The following is a 19,848-nucleotide window of genomic DNA, read 5'->3' on the forward strand; positions in this document are numbered from 1 at the left end:
AATAGCAATTGGGTTCTTGGATTCTTATCCATTCTTAAACCATACCGGTGAAGAGAAATTAATAATTAAAATTGAAGGAAGAATTGAAATTCTGTGGAGCTTTTCAATAACTTCAGTTGTCACAAAATGCTTTAGCGTCAAATGTATTTACTGTTGTCATGTATATCTGCCATGGTTCAGGTTATTGCCTTGTCTTGGGATTGGAAGTTCTTGGGTTCAAGGCTTCCTCCACAGACTTGAGCACAGAACTTTAGACTGGCACTTTGTTGCAGTACTGAGGAAGTGCTACGCTACTTGAGATGCCAGCCTTTAGATCAGACATTAAACCAATCTACTCTGTCAAATGGAGGTAATAGATCTTATGGCATCACGTTGAAAAGAACTGGGGAGCTGTGTTATTCCAATATTTATCCCTCAATTAACATATAGAGAAAATGATTAATAATTAGCTGTCCTTTTGTCTGACTGGGCACTAAATACATATTTATGGAGCGGTCACACACAATCCACATCCAGCCTTCCATTGCTTAATACTAATGTAAGAGAAACATTTTGGTCAATGCTGACCTAACAGGTGGTGCAAGGACATTTAGAGTAGCTCCAGAACGCGCACAGCATGCAGCACAGATAATGACTGAAGCCAAGTTTTCAGGTTTTTATTTTTTAATTATTCAGATTTTTATATTCATTTAAATGTGCAGTCATTCCCTCTTTTGGGATCTGATTTCCCCTGTGGAATTGACTGAAGCCCAAGGATAGGAACTTCTGACGAGAAACTTTTCTAAGAGGATATGATTATCGTGATTGCTCTTGGAATAATACTATAAGGAACTTGCCTGCCGAGCGCTGCTTATTGGAAGTTTCTCTGTTTTCTGTGCTAATCGGTTTAGAAAGTCTGGATATGTTTTACTTTTGAAGCCTCCTGAAGAGCAAGAACATTTCATTATGTGGTGGTTACACGCCTTTGCTTTATTCTATTAAAATTGGCAGCATTGAAATTAGGAATTTATACTCCTGTCTCTTGTATCAGTGAGTCATTTATTTTGTTTTAAGCTACGTGAACGAAATGTGGTAATGAAAGGCCGAAGAGCGCCCTTATCAATTATCGGTTTAGTGTACTGGAGAATGGGGTGTGTGATTTTAGGGTTTTTGATTGGATGTTTATAGTGGGAATTCTTCCTCATTTCACCCCATGCTGGACGTAAGTGTGGTTTTTTTTGTACATTTTGACAGTCATCATAAAGCACAAAGACTACCAGGAGCATCATTCCTTTTCTATTTATAGCTGCTACTACCACGACCATCACTACCACAGAAGTACCTGTCTAATTAATTGCATTAAAATTTTGTTTTTGTTTGTCGTTGAGACCAGGATCTGTTGATGGTCAGTAAAACAATCAATTTATTTATTATTCAGAAACTATGACTTTTACTTGTACTTGCTTCCCAGTGTTGCAATTTCAACTTGACCCTGCCAAGTGCCTACATGTCACAGCACCAAATCATTTGTTCCATGTTTCCATCCTCAACATTGTTAGGGCAAAGTTCTTTTCAGCTCAGGAATTTTAATGGCTGTATCCTGATGACCGTATGTATGTGAGCTAGATATCCACCTTCATGGTACTTGTTAGGGTGTATATCTTCCGTTTATTTTTAACATGAAAATTAAGTTTTATCTTTCCAATCAGGTGATGATAATTATGGAAGGAAACTTGTTATTTTTAGCTGCTGTCGAATGCCTCCTTCCCATCAACTCAACCACCGGAAGTTGCTAGAGTAAGTTCATTTTCTTTAACAATATTTTTCATAGGCTATTGCAAGAATCACGATGACATTTCTGCACCCTCCTCCCTATTCTGTCCCATTCCTGGTAACACTCAGTCTTGTTGAGAGAATTTGTTTACTCTGAATTGAAACATGACATTTTAACCTTCTACAATTAATTTCACATAAGATCAAAGAAAAGATGTTATGCATATTTGATAAAATATGAAATGTTTCTGAAATAAACTTAAAGAATAATAATTTTGTGAAATAAATGTGTTAAATAATTTGTACTTGCTTAAACTAAAACAACCCCAGCCAAGGTAGAACCTGCTATAAAACAGGAATATGAGCTACATGGAGAAGCCATTCACTCTGTATGCTCCAATTCCTCCTTTCTCCTCCCCTCTCTCAAAATAATCATTCAAAAAAAATATGGTGAAGTTATGGATGTGTCTGCACATGTTCACTCCATAACATTAAAAGTGCATGTGCACACCTGCAAAAGCTGTCAAATTTAAATTCCTACACAGTCTTGAACACACAAGTGCACTGATGCACGTGATTATTACTTTGTGGCAACCATGGGTGAATTGACAAATTGGGTTCCTCCAAATGCAAGTTCTCATTGGTTACTGAGGTTAAAGACTGGTCTGGCAGCGCCATCTTGTGGTATGTAACATATGGGATAGTTTTCTTTTATCCACTATGTAGTATATTTTTTCTCAACTTAACTCAACCATCCTCTGTAGTCAGTGCACATTTTGGTGTATAGGTTGTTGTTTCACTCAGACTTTGTGTGGCTACGGTTACTTGTTTGTTGTGCAAGGAAAATAAATTTCCATGTGCCTTCTTATTGGGTGATCTGTATTATAAATGCTTCACAGAAATAATAACTCTGCCTAAGGTACAATTCTTTTTCCCTCAGACTTAATTGTGGCTTGCATGTTCAATCAATAGATCACTACAGTTTACTTCCAGAGATCGATTAACTTGGCTCAAAAGTGGGTTCCCTGCATTTGTTCATGTAGAACATCTTCCAGCTTTGCCACATATAGCACTGGGGGAAATCAGCGGCATTTTACAGATTTTGCTTTTAAATCGAAGGTCTTGACGTATGCATTATTTGAAACTTCATTCAGTGATTCTCTATGGCTTTTTGTTAAAATTGGCAGATGGAGGTGTTTGGAGTGGGTGGGGTAGAAGCTGGCCAGGCTGTGCACCTCAGCAATTTTTGGGTGATCTTTAATGATCTGCAGCTATTGAATGAAGAGAAGCTTTAGGGCAGCAATAAACCTGCTTCACCTTGCTCCTTGCAGGCAAACATCTGCTTAAAGACTTGGTGTTTAGGCTCAAGGTTTAGGACTAAAAACTGTATCCCCCAACATCTGTCATCACAGTCAGGAGAGAAAAGAAATTGGAGTTCTGTAAGATTATTGCCAACAATAAGTATCAGAGGTTCGTGCGATGTGTTTAGGTTGGGCCCTCTCACTGCTTAACTATTCCCAGTTTATCCAACTGTGATTGAAACCTTACCAGTTCCTCCCACCCCCCACCCCCAACCCACACTTCCATAGGTGAATTTCTTCTAAGTTGACTCTCAGAAAGCTGCCATATGTTATTGAGGTTAATCTTTGTTAATGTCTGCTGAAATGATTAATATCTGTTTCTGGCACTGGTCATAATAGGCTTAGACAGGATAAACTTGTGTTTCAGTAATTAGCCAGCATTGCAGTAAGTACTTTTAAAGTAATTTACTTTGCTTTCTCTGCCCTGTCTAGATACCTGAAGTACACACTGGATCAGTATGTTGAGAGTGATTACATTCTAGTTTACTTTCACTATGGCCTGAAAAGCAGCAACAAGCCATCTTTAAGCTGGTTGCAGAATGCCTACAAGGAATTTGACAGAAAGTAAGACTGTTCCTTCCAAGTTGCTCAACCTATGCTCACTAGCAGGTGCCTCGGTGTTAAGGATCCAATTTATTTTTCTGTACATTCGAAATATACACCATTTGCTCTGATGAAGAGGATGACTGGATATTTTGAGAGAGCAAGCACTTGGCAACTTTCTCCCATGTTCATATTCTTGGCTCATTTTAGTCTCAGTATGAGGCTGTTGGTGAGCATTTCAGTAGTGGGTTTTAACCTCTTTTGCTGGATTTTTCTTAGAAATTAATACTGCCATAGTTGAGTACATTGATGTAGGAATGCTGCTTTGTCAACACAAGCACATTGTCACATTAAACTTGTGTGATAGTTTCAGTTGTGAAACAAAGTCATTGCAGATCACAAGGCTTGTGGGGGGGGGGACGGAAATGCAATTTTCATGGTTTTTGGAACAGGTGGGTTAGGATATTATTTTTAACAAATACAGTCAGTGGAAACACTTTTGTTGGTGGCTGCATTTACAGAGTAATAGTATCTTACTGATTATACAAATATCCCAAGCCATTAGTGTTGATTAAACTGCATTTTAAAACGCTTTGATCAATATCATTAAAGAGAAAAATGAAATGGAATAAGCATGTGTATATATTCATTCTCATTACCAAGACATCTCAAATGAAAAGAGTAAATGCAGGAAAGATTCAGCAGGTCAGGCAGGATCTGTGAAAAGAGAAATAATGTTTTGGGTTGATGACCTTCCATCAGAAATGCTTTTGCTTCAAGGGACTGTTATTTTGCAGGCAGACGGTTTGCTTGGACAGGATCCTGCAATCTACATTAAATGACTCATCCATTTTTGGGGGTGTTGACTGGGGAATAAATGGTGAGGGAACTCTTGCGCCCTCCCTTGAGTAGGATTATCCTGACAGCCTGGGGTAGTCAGATAGGACATGCGTTTAATGTTTCACCTGAAGGTCAGCAGTTCCAACACAAATGACTGCATCTGCTAGAAGTAACAACCTGACTATGTGTATTCAGGTCTAGCACAGTCTTCTTACAGCAAGAAATGGCAGCCTAGGATATGTCCTTGGTTTCTGGAATAAGTTTTTAAATGCCAAACCTTTTGGTTTGTGCAGATGTCCCGTTACAAAGCCAAACTTTAACTTGGAACATTTAAAATGAGCATCCTCAACCCAAAATATTAATTTTCCTTACCTGATGAACCCAAAAGTTAACACTTCAGTAAATATTCCCATATTTGATTCAGAAATGTTAATTTAATCTGGGGTTCATTTATCAGCACTGGGCCTCCAGGGTACATGCTTGGCTTTGTTACTGTTTCAGAAAGCAGAAATGTGCTGCGTTGAGTGCTTAATTTTCCCTTTCTCGTCTGGAGTCTGGTATTTCAAACAATTACAACCTGCAATCGTGGAGGAATCCAGTCACCAGTAATTGTCAGCTGAATGGTGACAGGCCTCATCTAGATTTCGTACCAAGTTTTCGGGCATTACGCTCAGTTTAAGTGGGCTTATAGCAATGTTTATAGATTCACTTCAAGGCTGTTTTAAAATGTGTAACCAGGTGAATGAGCACTTCAGTGGTCAGTTCCTGACTGTACTGAAACACTGTTCTGTTTCCATGTAGTCTGTCAACATAGCAATGTCATAGTTGAATCGCAGTGCTTGGGAGACAGAAGCCCTAAGAGTTTAGCGGCATCTTGGGCAATGGAGGTCCCTGAATTTAGGATCATTTTATGTTCTAAATGATAACAGTGGCCAAGTGAAAGACTCCCACTCCCACAGGATGAATCTGCCTCTCTCAGCCAGGAATTCACAAACTGGGGCCCATTAACAAGAGCACAGAGACCAAAATCCACAAGCTGGTGCCTGAAGATTCTCCTGCTTTCCTGGAGTTTCTGGGCTCAACCATTGGCTTTGGGCTGCTGGGACTGGTGTGGAGAATGGTGATCAGCAACTGGGGGGTAACCCTGAAGAGGCTGCACAACAGCGTTTGGTGGGTGACTTCACTCTTGGAGAGAAGGAGAGAGCAGGTGGATTGAGGGGGAAAGAAAGTGAATGGGGAATGGAGAGGGAGAATGAGGGAGGCATTTAGAGGAAAGGGAACTGAAGAAGGGAGGTGATCAAGGTGGTGGTTCAAGAAAATGGGCAACAGAAAAGGGTGTGCATAAGATTGTGTTGTCTGTGGCCCATAGTGTGCCTCGGTCTGCATTTGGTTTCCCTGTTGCTGAGGAGGCCACACTGTAAATTGCAAATGCAGTACACTAAGTTTAAAGAAGTACAAGTAAATCACTGCATTACCTGGAAAGTGTGTTCTATAAGAAGCAATTTGTAAGTTGAACTACAATGGGGATTTTCAACATCTTTGCTTCAAAAATGTTTTTTATTCCTAGGTACAAGAAAAATCTCAAAGCTCTTTATGTTGTACATCCAACAAACTTTATCCGAGTTCTCTGGAATATTTTTAAGCCACTTATAAGGTAAGTTTTGTGAAATGGCTTGTAATTACATTGATCAAAGTCATAAGAGCAAAATGTGGAAGAAAACAGTGATTTAATTTGGTTTAGAAATCTTGACCACTACCACTCAAGGATGTGCACTCCCTTCCATCCAAGGAAATGGCAGGTGTCTACTTGCTTTAGATTATTGAAGCAAATTGATCCCTTCTATTGATCACTGCTATAAATACTGTCTTGTGCTTCTCTCAGTCATTTTTGGAATGGGATCACGCAGCAGTTGTGGTTGGAAAAATAAATGGAAGATTTTAAGTAGCTGCATTGTTGATACAGGTTTGTCTTTAACAGTAAGTTAGTTATTAATAAGAGTTCTTGGTAGCAGGAGAAATAGCACAAACATTCTGGATTTGCTCAGAGTGATCAACAATAACAGAATCATCCAATTGCACTGGTACGGATAGCTCTCCCCATTAGTTTTGTTACAACTTATTTTTGAGATGTTTCATTTTTCTCTAATGCCCTATTCCTGATTTCTGGATGTTCCCTGTACCTCCTAAGCCCCTTTGTGGTTTTGAAAGCATTTGTCTCTTTTTCCTTCCCAATTCTGACTATTTTTGCTTTTTTAAATATATCCCTTCCTTATTTGGCACATTGGTTCCATGTCCCAGCCAATTCTGAAGTGTATTCGCTGCAAAAATTGGCACTTGTGTTTTTCTTAAGAGTAAGATGACCCCTATCAATAAAAGCCTTCTTCCCAGAGTTGATCATTGGAAATAAGTATGTTTTATTGATTTGGAAATAATCTGTAATCTTGCCAAAAGGGCTTTTTTAAACTTATCCATTGTTGAATTTTCTTTCAGCCATAAATTTGGAAAGAAGGTTATTTATGTAAATTACTTAAGTGAACTAAGAGAACATCTCAATTATGATCAACTCATCATTGCCCCAGAAGTGATCAGGTATGTTTTGAAATTATTTTTAACTATTCATTATTTTCTTTTACTGTATTGCAGGAGTCTTTTAGTTTTTTCTCTTGTATATCTTATGTGGCATAATGAGCTTTTTGTCATGGTAGTTGCATGTTAGGCAGTCAGAAACTCTATTGAAGGAAGGGTTTAATCATAGACTTCTCCACGCTGCTGTCACCTGTTCATTGGAAGTGAAGCATTCAGTTGCTGGGGGCAATTTGGTTAATGTTGAACTGAAGTCTTAGGTGGCTGCATTCAAAGTGATGAGCTTCTCAACCTGCACTGCTTCCTGGAGCAACTGGCTCACTGATGTGCAAACTTATTACATAATGAAATGCAGTAAAACAACATCATTCTAGCAATTTTCTTCTAGAATCATAGAAGAATGCAGCACGATAACAGGTTCTTTGGTCCACCAAATGCGTGCTGATCATGAACCACCCATTTACACTAATCGTATATTAATCCCATTCTTCCTACATTCTATCAACTCCCACCCCACACCCACACACACTAACTTCTTCCCCTCACCTGCACACTAGGGACAATTTACAGCAGCCAATTAACCTACTGACCTGCACATCTTTGGCATGTGGGAGGAAACGGGAGCAGCTGGAGGAAACGCACACAGTCACAGGGATAATGTGCAAACTTCACACAGACAGCATCTGTGGTCAGAATTGAGCCTGAGTCTCTACTAGCTGCACCAGTGCGCCATCAATGTTCCCTAATGGTAAACTAATTCCTGTACATATTTAATTACCATGGCCTTTCCTTCATTGTTTCCGTATTTCTCTTGAAGCTCACTATATTGTCCAGGTCACTTCTTCAGAGCTCTCCAATAGTAAACTAATTCCTGTACACTTTAATTTCTATGACCTTTCCTTCATAGTGTTTTCATTCCCCTTCAAGCAGACTGTATTGTCCAGGTCACTGCTTCAGGTCATCTGAAACACCCTTATTTATCCTGTGATTAACTATAATGTGGTGAGATAATTGCAGATTCTTAATGTTCTCAATCTTGCAACAGCACGTGGCCCTTAACCCTCTTCCTGCCCCCCCCTCCCCCCCCCCCCCCACTGCACCTCTCACAAGGATCCCATGCATTTGTAACTCTTAGAGTTATAAAGTTGTATAGCATAGAAACCGGCCCTTCAACCCACTGATTCTATACTGACCATCACACCTGTCTATACTAATGCTATTTGGCTGCCTTAATTCCATATCCCTCTATGCCTTACTCATTCAAGTAGCTGTCAAGGTGCCTCTTAAATGTTGTTACTGTTCTACCTCCTCTAGCAGCTCATTCCAGACACCAACTACTCCTTGTGTAGCTCTCCTCCAGTCTTCTGGTACCTCATCTGTGGCTGATGAAGTTTCAAAAATCTCTGCTGGGGTCCTAGCAATATCTTCCCTTGCTTCCTATAAACACACTAGCATACACCGGTCAGACCCCAGAGGCTTTATGCTTTTCGGGACCTGCAATATCACCTTCTTTGTAATGTTGATGTGCTCCAGAATATCACCATCCCCTCCCCTGAACTCACTAGCTTCCAAGTCCTTCTGCTCAATAAATGACTTACTGTAATGTACTTCTAGAATCTTTTAAGATTTTCCTTCATCTCATCTACTAAAGATCTTTCCTGGCCCCTTTTTTTGCCCTCCTAATTTCCTTCTTAAGTATGCTCCTACATCCCCTGTACTCTTGAAGGGACTCAATTGATCCCAGCTGCCTATACCTGACATATGCCTTCTTTTTCCTGACCTGATCCTCCATATCCCTTGTCAAACCAACTTTCCCTAATCTTACCAGCCTTGCCCTTCACTCTAACAGGAACATTTGGCCCTGAACTCTTCTGATCTCCCTTTTTAAAAGCTTCCACTTGCTTGACATCCCTTTACCTACAAACAGCCTCTTCCAATCAACTTTTGAGAGTTCTTCTCTAATGCCATTGAAATTAGCCTGAGGACCAGTCCTTTTTTTTTGGATGAATATCTTGAAACTAATAGGATTATAATCATTGGTCCCAAAGTGCTCCCCCATCAGCACACTCAGCCTCATTTCCTAAGCGAAGGTCGAGTGTTACCCCCTTCTCCAGTAAGGCAAAAAAATTTCCTGCACACACCAAACAAATTCTGTCCCACCTAAGCCCTTCACACAAAGGCAGTCCCAGTCAAATTAGGGCAATTAAAATCATTTACTATTACAACCCTATTATTCCGATATCTATCATTGATTTCCTTATGTACATACTCTAATTCCTTGTGACTGTTGGGAGGCCTACAGTATAATTCCACCAAAGTGATCCCACCCTTTTTATTTCTAAGTTCTACTCATACGGCCTCGCTGGATGATCCCCCCAGGACATCCTCTGTAACTACTACTGTGGTATTCTTGCTAGTCAATAGTACAGCTCCCCTCCTCTCTTACCTCCACCTCTGTCATGCTGGAAGCATCAGTACCCCAGAACATTGTGCTGCCAGTCCTGCTCAACCCTCCAATCACGTTTCCGTAATAACTAACAATCCCATGTGCCAGTCCATGGTCTGAGTTCATCAGCCTGACCTGTGAGGCTTCTCAAATTAAATATAGTTCAGCCTATCAGACCTTCCATGGTGCCTTTCCTGCTCCTCCCGGACCTGCCTACAGGACTCGCTTGCTTTAGCCTCTATATTTGCTTCATCTTTCTCATCTGATGCACTATCACTTTGGGTCCCATTCCGTGCCAACTAGTTTTAACCCTCCTGTGTAGCACCAGAAAACATCTCTGCAAGGATATTAGCACTCCCCCGCGTGCCCCCCTCCCCCCGCAACCGGTTTAGATGCAACCTGTCCCTCTTGTAAAGGTCGCCTCTGGCCCGAAAGAGATCCCTCTTATACAGGTCGCTTCAGGCCCAGTGACTGAAGTCCTCCTGCCTGCACCTACTCTTCAGCCAGATATTAATTTGCCTTAGCCTCCTATTCCTAACCCTTCTAGCCCAAGACACAGGACCCTCTTGTTAATCTTCTGTCTAACTCCCTATATTTACTTTGCAGGACCTCCTCTCTCTTCCTGCCTATGTCTTGGCTTTGTAAACAAGGCATTTCATGCAAAAGATGTATGCCAAATCTTTATAAATTAGGCTTCTGCTTGAAGTATTGTCTATAATAGTACCAAGTATTGGCAACTTGAGTTATTTGGACAGATTAGGGAAAACTGAGATCGTTATCTTTAGAGTTAAATAAATAAGGTTAAAGGAACTTTTAATGACATGTTCAAAATTATGAAGGTTTTGATAGAATGGTTGAAGGGTCAGTAATAGGATCACATAAATTTAATTGATTGGCAAAAGAAAGTAAAGAGCTGATGAGAACATTTCTTTCTCTAACTAGCAAATTATGACTGGTATGTACTGCCCGAAGGAGAGGTGGAAGTAACTTTTGAAAATGAATTGGATAAACACTTGCAAAGGGGAAAAAAAGTCCAGGGCTTAGTGCAAACAACAGATGAGTGGAACTAATTGTATCTCTCATTCATAGAGCAGCCTAAGCACAATAAACTAAATGGCCATCTCTTCTGCTGGACGAGTCTGTGACGTACACTGTCTTGTAAATGTTCAGACTATTGAAAAGTGATTGAATATAATATTTTGATTTAAATTTGCTTCTGTGTGCTCTTCCTGAAACTATCTGAACCTTGTATAAAGTAATAGGTGCAGCAGGAACTGGCATACATAACGATAAACATTTCCAAACAATGTGGAAACACTTTGAATTGATGACTTTTATTATGGGAGATGACAAGCGCTAACAAAATATATCTACCAAACTTGCATTGAATTTTATTGCTTCTACTTGTGAAATAAGGAGCAAAAGGCAATAATATATTTTATGCACAAATAGAAACGATGGTTGCTCTTGATGGTACTGAATTTTGGAATAATGAAGTCTTAATCTTTAATTCCATAACCATTAATGTAGAGGAGCCACATGGTCACATTACACAAATTACTTCTGATCACAGTTCTCGATGGGACTGCTGTTGAAATACATGCCCACATTTTAAAATTAGAGTGCTTTTGGAGATGGTTGTCGAAGCTACCATCTGTATAGTCAAAATACAGCTTTAACACATGGCTGTGGTATTGTTCTTTGGTTTGATGCTTTTATTAAATAAAGCATTGCTTGGGAATGCATCAGTTTTAGTGCCTGTTGGATAGAATTTTATATTTTAACTATTCAGGAAGGAGGTATGCACATAAAATAATCCTGCTGGCTTTGACGTCTAATTTTCTTTGCATGGTTCTTGTTCTGAGGCCATGTGAGAGTTGGAAATGTGGTAGAGAGCGGTTCTGTTTCCTCCTTCATCTGTGAAGATCTCTCTCATTTACAACATTTTGAACTTTTTACTGTTTTGGATGCTGCCAACAGCACACTACTCACTGACTGTTACCCAATCAGTGAGCAATAGATGTGAAACAAGCCATTAAGATTATAGCAAAATTGGAGGGTAGACGGTGGGTGCGTGGTGGGTGATTGTGGCAATGCAGAGATGTGCACCTTTTGAGAGAGGAAGAGAATTGAAGATTCAAAGAGTACAAGAGCAAAAGTTCAGAAATACAAATATATAGATGTGTTAACGATAAGATTATATGTTCAGGGGATGATTAAAAAGGCAAAGTAGATTCCATACAAGGAGGCCTTAAATACAAGGGTGGCGATATTCAATTTGTACAAAGCATTAATAGACAGGTTTGGAGAACTGGGAAAGGTCCTGGGCACCCAGCAGGAATGTTACTGGTGCTGTGGAAGCAATGCAGGAAAAATTTGCAGGGAAGGAGGGCTTATAGAATCACAGAGTGATACAGCATAGAAATGGGCCCTTATAGTTACAAGGAAATTTGAAATAATCTACTTTTTTTCCACTGAAGCAGAGGAGATCAGGGAGAAAGTGTTAAAAACAATCATTTCCACTGGTTGGCCAATCCTTGTATGAAAGTGTAGACTAAAGAAAATTATTAAAACATAGGTATCACTTGAAAAATCCAGCAGGAAGTCAGCAGAGCTTCCCCCATCACACACGGTACATTGAACATGAAATACTTTACTATAAGTTCAAGCAGACATTATAACATTTCAAGTGTGTACCTATTTCCATTTAGAAAGAATACAAAGAAACATGGATAGGACAATAGAATGAGTGCGAGGCTGGATACAGTAAAAGGTTGTTCTCAAAGGGTAGGGATGATTGAATAATTTTGCATTGTTCTGGCAACTGGGTTTAGATTTATGCACATAGTTTGTCTGCAACTATTCTCCATTTACAGTGGTTTTCTGCTAAAAGTGGATTGCTTTTATTTAGAGACGTTGCAGTTATTTTTTACTGTAGTTCTGTTTCCTCTGAATATTCTTTTCTGAGTAAATTGACTTTGTTTGGTATACAATCGACTCTTTTCTCTAAGCCTGGCTTGCCTCTAAATAATCATTCAAGTTGTTAATAGCCACCCTGTTAAATTGCTCCAGTTGAGTTAGCATTGCCACAAGCATGATGAGCTTTATGATTCTAGCAATTTCCTACCACTTTAAACAAAAGCAAAATGAAAATCCATTCCAGAGAATGAAGTCCTGTCATATCATATGCCTTTTTGTCTTCCAGCACTATTTCTTTTCCCACAGCTGTGCAATAGGAGAATAATTTACTGTATTTAGTGTAGCCACTGTGCTTTGCAATGCTTCCTAAGGCTACAGGTCTGTGCTCACAATCTGTTATTTTTGTATATTACATTGCTTAGCAGTTCCCAGAATGTTGCCTTCTTTATGCATTTTATTCACTTTTCGAGAATACAGTTCATTGGAAAAAAATTTAGATTAAATTCTACACATGAAATATTCTGCAGGCTTGTTCTGACATTGTGATTTATTTTTTAAATCCCAATGCTGACTTTATTTGAACGCAGAACCAATGCGATGAACACTTCTATAATTTTAAAGCTATAGATGATGGTTTCATGGTAGCAGATTGGTGCTCTCCATCACCATAGAAGCCCATTGACCATAGGGACACACTGTTCTTTGAGGGCATGCATTGATAGAGTGGCATAGTGTGAAATATGGTGCCTGCCTCTACTAAGTATGGGACTTTGGGAACTTGAAGAGAGGATAGACAGCATATTTCACACTGTCTTAATGTGATAATTACATCCTGTATCTTTCCCTCAGATATGATGAAAAATTGAGAGCTTCCCAAAAGGGAGGAGTGCCCCAACCAACAAGGACTCCCCCACCCCGACCTCCCCTTCCGCAGCAGCAGTTTGGAGTTAGTCTGCAGTAGTAAGTATTTATGGGTTTCATCCTAAATTTATTATGATTTACTTTTTTGTAATCTTGTATTTTAAAATAAATTATGAATCTAAACAAGAAGTAGCTTGGATAAATTTCTGAGTTGATTTTTGTTTAAGCTAGCCCAATTAAGAATTTCAAGTTAGCCCAACTGCACCTGTGAGTGTTTGTATAGGTTAATAAGTGTCCTGTATTGAAACACTCAGTTCCTCTGTTACCTGCCGTAAAAGTGACAGTAGCCATGTGCATGCCACCTTGGAGTTCAGCTATAATTTTGCAGTTGACACCAAATTTGGTGCTATACTGGACAGTGAAGAATGTTGTCTAAGGTTACAGCAGGATATTGGGAAAGTGGGCAAAGAAGCGGCAGATGTAATTTAACTTGGACAAGTGCGAAGTGGTGCTTTTCCAGAAGTTTAAGCAAAGCAGGACATACACAGTGAATGGCAGGGCCCTGGGGAGTATTCCTGAACAGGGAGACATTGAGGGTACTAGTACATAGTCCAAGAAAATGGAAGCACAGGTAGACAGGTTGGCAGGAAAGGCGTATGGTATGCTTGGCCTCATTGGCTGAGGCATTGAGCATAAGAGTTGGGACATCATGTTACAGCTGTACAAAGCATTGGTTAGGCCACACTTGGAGTATTGAGTGCAGTTCTGGTCATCACACTTTAGAAAGGTCGTGATTATGCAAGAGAGGATGCAGAATAGATTCACAAGGATGTTGCCTGGATTGGAGGGTTGAGTTATCAGGAGAGATTGGATAGGCTGGGTCTGTTTACCCTGGAGCAAAGGAGGCTAAAAGGTGACATGATGGAGGTATTTAAAATTATGGGAGGCATAGATAGGGTAGATGGCCAATGTTTGTTTCCCATGGTAGGGGTGTCTAAAACTTGAGGGCATAGGTTTAAGATGAAAGGTTTAAAGGGGATCTGAGGGGTAAATTTTTTCAGTTGGTATCTGGAATGAGGTGGTGGAGGCAGTAACAACATTTTTAAAAAGTACTTTGAGTGGTACCTCAATGAGCAAGGCATAAAGGATTATGGGAACTACTGCAGGCAAGTGGGATTGGTATCAATAGACATGATGGTTAGCATACATGTGGTGAGCCCAAGGGCCTGTTGCTCTGTTTGTACAATTCAACAACTCTATCACTCTATGATTTCATATTTTAACTCTTTGACCTTTGAGAATTCAATACAGAGGTATACCCTTTCCCAGCTTTAGTTCCATGGATGATCATTCTTGTTCTTGTATATTCAAGTTCTTGTATATTGAGTGTAAATGGACCACGATCCCATTCTCCTCTCAAATGTATCATTGGTCACTAATTTGCTTGGGGATGTGGTAGCTGGCCATGATTCTCTCTAATGCAAGGTGCATAGTATATTTATATCTCCTTAATTGGCTACTTCAGTACAGATCTGAGACTGATGGTTGGATTATTTGATAACTTCTTCAGTTCCAAAAGGGCGCACAATATCATTTTTGTCCTTTTGGAATGGTTGTTTAAAGGAACGTTGTTATGTAGGGTACAGAAATGACAATTAACTAATGCACATGAATTACCATGACCAGTAATCCTGAACTGCAACCCTCCCATCAACACACTTGTGAAATGACAATGTGGTCAATACCATGATGATTTGTTCCTTGTATTTCTCACATTTCCTTACAACTTGGCCCATGCCAGCTCTCTCTGAGCAATCCCATCTATCCCGCTCCCCCACCACCCCCCCCGCACCTATTTCCCTATAATCTATTTTATTTTAAACGTCCACTAACTTCTCCCTGGTTCCCCAATCTCCCACGTACACTACGCACGCTTTTCAAAATCCTATTAACCTGCCAGCCTCTCCTTGGGATGTGGAAGGAAACCCATGCAGTCAAGCAGAGAATGTGCAGACTCCATACAGAGAGCTCTAGACGTCAGGACTGAACTCAGAGGTGTGAGGCAGCAGTTCTCTATGATGCATTACTGTTTCTGTGTTGTTCTTGTTTCTGTGTATGCCTGCATCTCTTTTGGTTGCTTCAAATTCAAAGGCATTTCAGCAAAAGATTCCTCTTTTGGAATTTTATTCCATGAAAATATGTTTTATTTTTCAGCACTCCATGTACATTCAATGCAGTGTAATAACCCTTAATAGCAGAAAGTTTACCTGCTTTCAGAATGTGGTTGATGTGTAAGTTTTAAAGCTGACAGAACTCTTAGGCAAATGAGTGCCTGTCACATTGGAGCCATTATTTCAATAGCTCTACAGATACTGAAATATTCTTTTAAGAAAAGAAAACCCATAAAAGATCCTGTTTCACTTTAAGGCAGGGCCACTGTATCTTTGAATGGCTTTTGATCCCATTCCTCCTTTCTCGTATCCTGCTCCAAGATTCTGGCCTCATTTCTCATTTACATGTTGTCCTTTATGACAAAGAGGATTTTACGATTAGTCAGAGAGGTACCCAGTTCTATCTCGCCACCTCTCCTGACTCCCCTGCTATGTTGCCAGACTTGTTTAACATCCAGCTGCAGATAAGCCAAACTTTCCTCTATCTCTGCACTAATTCCAGTGGTTTAAGGTAGATTCTCATTGCTGACACCTTTAAGGAATAGACAGTAATTGTTGGACTTGCCAGCAACACACTCGTGCATGAACTAAAATAAAATTCACCTCCCAAAACCCCTCCATCTCATTCTCTTGTTATTAACAGCATTTTAAAACCTGCCTACTCCTTTGACAAATATTTTGTTCATCAAATATCTGCTTGTTGGTTTGATGTCAGTGCTTGAAAACACTCTTGCAAAGTACCTTGGGATATTTTACAAAATGAAAGATGATGTGGCTTTTACTTAATATTTTCATAAAAGTGATTTCTGTGCATGAAAGCTCCTGATTTGTCTAAATGTATTTTTTTTTAAATACTAGTCTCCGAGACAAAGGAAATGGAGAACTTATTCCTCTGGTAATGAGGCAGACAGTGCAGTTCCTGAAACAAAATGGTATGTTGTATTATTCTTTTTGCGTTAAGAATATTGGCTTCTGATTGAAAAAATCTACTTAGTGCTTTTCTGATTCTGAACAATAGCTTCCAGCTCATTGGCCCCATATTTTATCCTTGATTCATAAATTTTCTTGACCTTATCTCCCCTGGTCTCACATGGAATTTGTATATTCTCCTTTACTCCAGCTATGAACCTTGGTTTCCTTAACCTCAGTATATCTTCAGTAAAAAGTAAGCACATGCATATACCTACATCTGGGGAGGTTGCAACATTGATAAATGTATTGCAGAAGAAAGCTCATCATCTGATGGGTAGTTGTCTCTCTTGCACCTAGTTGCCATCCTTTTCTCAGGTTTATTGACAACACAGTGGGTGTTGTACCTCTGTACCTTGATCTGTTGTTTCTTCTACACCAAATAAAGTAGTCTTGTTCCTCTCTCAATTATTTTATTGAACACAGGTTTCATGGCTTAATTTTCTGTTCTAACACCTCAAATGTGTGAAGCTTCTTACCCCCCTTAAATCTTTTCTTCCTTCTATTCTTTCTTCATATTACTTTGGATTCTTGTTGATGACTTTGTTGTTGGCTTTGTGTTCATCACAGGTTTGAAGTTTAAACAATTGGAGCAAATTGTTTAAACTTCATCAGAACAGCTGTGCTGTACAACTCTTCCTATCCAATTTCTAATAGCTTGAATGAGAGGTTATCCTGTGAGGAATGGTTGGACAGGCTAGGCTTGTATCCACCAGTAGAGGAAGTTTGATTAAAAGCTACAGGATCCTGAGGTATCTTAACCGTGTGGATGTTATGTTTCCTCTTGTTGGAGAATCCAAACTCTGGGTCACTGTTTAAAACTAAAAGGTCACCCATATAAAACAGACATTGGGCATTTTTCTGAAAATCATGTGTCTTTGGAACTTTCTTCCTCAAAGTGCGATGGAAAAGTGGGTTGATGGATTCTTAATGAGCAATGAAGTGAAATCTTGCCATGGGTAGACAGGAACTTGAGGTTGAGATTACATTCCGGTCAACCATGATGCTATTAACTGGCAAAGCAGGCTTCAGGGACAAAGTAGCTTACCCCCTGCCCCTCGTAGTTCGTATAAAGATACCAGGGTAGATATTGATCTTTACTGGAGTTCTATAAGGCCCATTGTACCCCCATTCCAGAACACGATTCCATCAATTTCAGTGGAACCATATATTTAAGGGGATTACAATGGCAAGCTGCTATTATTGTATTTGGCTCTAGTAACCAAAGATGAATTTCTAGTCCTGTGTTCACAAACTCACTCGCTATGCCTGCAAGTTCATACAGTGAACTGTACAGAGAAGTGCTGCTCTCAATGTTTTCAGCGATATAATCTCTCCAAATTTTTAAAATCAGATGACATTTTTTCAGCATTTTAAGTCTGTCATGGTTGATATTTTTTCTTTGTGATTTTTATTTTTCTCTTGTATCCATTGTTCTTTTTTGAAAGAGTACTGGCTTTAACAAAAAGTATTTTGTTAAGCACTTATACTCTGTTGTTGGCACAATGAATCCTGTGTCATTAAAATGTATCATCCAGTAAATGTCTAACAATCTGTGATTTCAGTCCCTAGGCTTTTGAACTTGCTGCCAAGCATGAAATGTCGAGTATAATGTTTTAAGTTTATGGTATTAGAAAACTGAGTATCTGTTATCCATGATTTTCTAACTCTAAAGTCAAAGTCAAGTTTATTGTCATATGCACAAGTACATGTGTACACGGGTGTAATGAAGAACTTGCTTGCAGCAACATCACAGGCACATAGCATCATATTAGCAGCATTCACTAGAAAACCATGAATTAAACATAAATTGTACACAATTTTTACAAGAAAGAACAATTAGAACAAAAAAAAGTCTCTTAAGATGAATGGATGAAAAGTTGTGGTGTGCAATCAAGAGATCCTTGTTTGTGGGCTCTTCCAAGATTGTCCTGTTGGTTAAGATACCTTGACTTCCATTTAGCAGTTTCAGAGCACAGCAGAGGCATGACGTCATTGTAAGTGAGAACAGCTTGCTGAAACTTTAAATGTTCTTTTGTTTACAGCACTTCAAACTGAAGGAATATTTAGACGATCAGCAAACGTTCAGATCATAAAGGAAATCCAGAAACAATATAATCTGGGTAAGTGTCTGCCTGACCAATTTAGTCATCAAACCACTTGGTTATCATGTGGTAATAAAGAAATAAACAATAATTGGTATCCTGCATTCTGTGATGAGCCTTTTCTTTAGGTGCCAGACGCATTGATAATTAACCAGTGCTGGTGATAAATTGCAGTCCAGTAATATTTCAGTTCATTTTGTATTTGAGCTGTTGATGTTGGTGAAAAAAGGATTTTGTAATGGGGCACATCTTCGATGCAGGTGCCAATGCTCACAATTCTCTGTGAAGGTCTGTTGTGTGGTGATGGCACTGACTTAAGCTAGCAGTGACATTTCCACTCTGGTTCCAGTCCTGCTGGCTGCCCCCATACTGCACCAGTTGACTTGCTACTGAGTCCAATGGGCTGAGCAAACTTCCACAGACTTCCCAGCTCTGAGGCTAGGAAATCTGCCCATTGAGCCCGTGCCAGCACTAGGATCTGGAAAGATGATTCCGATGTTTGGGAGTATTATGAGGAATGTAAGTATACTCTGGTAAGACAGGAAGAGGGTGTTGGGATATAGATTGAGGAGTATCTGAGTTGAGTAGCATTGTGTGGGAGCCTTTGAAGATGAGTGTGTTTCTATTGGGAAAAGCAGTGTTGAAGTTTTTTTTTATTGAGAATGGGCCAATTGTGGCAGGTCATGTTGAAAGTCATGGGCTGGGACCGTGCAGTAGAAAAGAGAGCAAGAGTAAGTGGCAGTGCTTGTTGCAAAATCCTGAAATTATTTAACACCTGTAGGGAAGATCAGGGCATTTGCTGCTGGTGTGATTATATGGGACTATATTTGCAGCAGAATGTATGTTTCATATACAAGAATTTTGATATATCCTGTGGAGAGTAATAATATCTTTAACTCCAAATTTAGGAAAACCCATCACATTTGAAGAATATGGCGATGAGCACATTCCTGCTGTTATCTTAAAAACTTTCCTCCGGGAGCTTCCACAGCCACTTCTAACCGCTCAGATTTATGATCAGGTCCAAAGCATTGCAAGTGAGTAAAAGTTTTATTTCCTTTTTTTTCTACATCCCCGCCCCTCTAACACTGCTTGTGCCCTAATGCAAGTGTGCAAACTGGAGAAGGGAATGCTGTGTTTTCTCCATCTATTGAATGACTGCAGATGTTTATTCATAAAAAATATATATAAGAAATGCAAAACAGCACATGGCTTTCTTTACATTCATAGTGTCATCCAGTTTATACATTCATAGTGTTGTCAAGTCAATTCATTTGTAGTGTGTTCTAATACAATCT

At 39.5% G+C, this 19,848-nt stretch overlaps 1 protein-coding gene across 5 annotated transcripts in view; it reads left to right on the forward strand.

The window, feature by feature from the left end:
- LOC127578619 (rho GTPase-activating protein 8-like) overlaps nt 1-19,848 on the forward strand; it is a 98,538-nt gene that overhangs the window by 46,429 nt on the left and 32,261 nt on the right. For 4 of the 5 annotated variants that reach the window (XM_052030796.1, XM_052030792.1, XM_052030794.1 and 1 more), the window contains exons 4-11: nt 1,689-1,776; nt 3,546-3,677; nt 6,064-6,150; nt 6,987-7,085; nt 13,294-13,404; nt 16,335-16,408; nt 18,491-18,568; nt 19,459-19,587. In XM_052030796.1, the coding sequence (XP_051886756.1) occupies nt 1,689-1,776; nt 3,546-3,677; nt 6,064-6,150; nt 6,987-7,085; nt 13,294-13,404; nt 16,335-16,408; nt 18,491-18,568; nt 19,459-19,587 (798 nt within the window). The remainder of the gene's footprint in view (nt 1-1,688; nt 1,777-3,545; nt 3,678-6,063; nt 6,151-6,986; nt 7,086-13,293; nt 13,405-16,334; nt 16,409-18,490; nt 18,569-19,458; nt 19,588-19,848) is intronic. The other variant, XM_052030797.1, reaches the window with a different exon arrangement.

The sequence above is a fragment of the Pristis pectinata genome, chromosome 15 (genome assembly GCF_009764475.1).
Source record: "Pristis pectinata isolate sPriPec2 chromosome 15, sPriPec2.1.pri, whole genome shotgun sequence".
NCBI lineage: Eukaryota > Metazoa > Chordata > Chondrichthyes > Rhinopristiformes > Pristidae > Pristis > Pristis pectinata.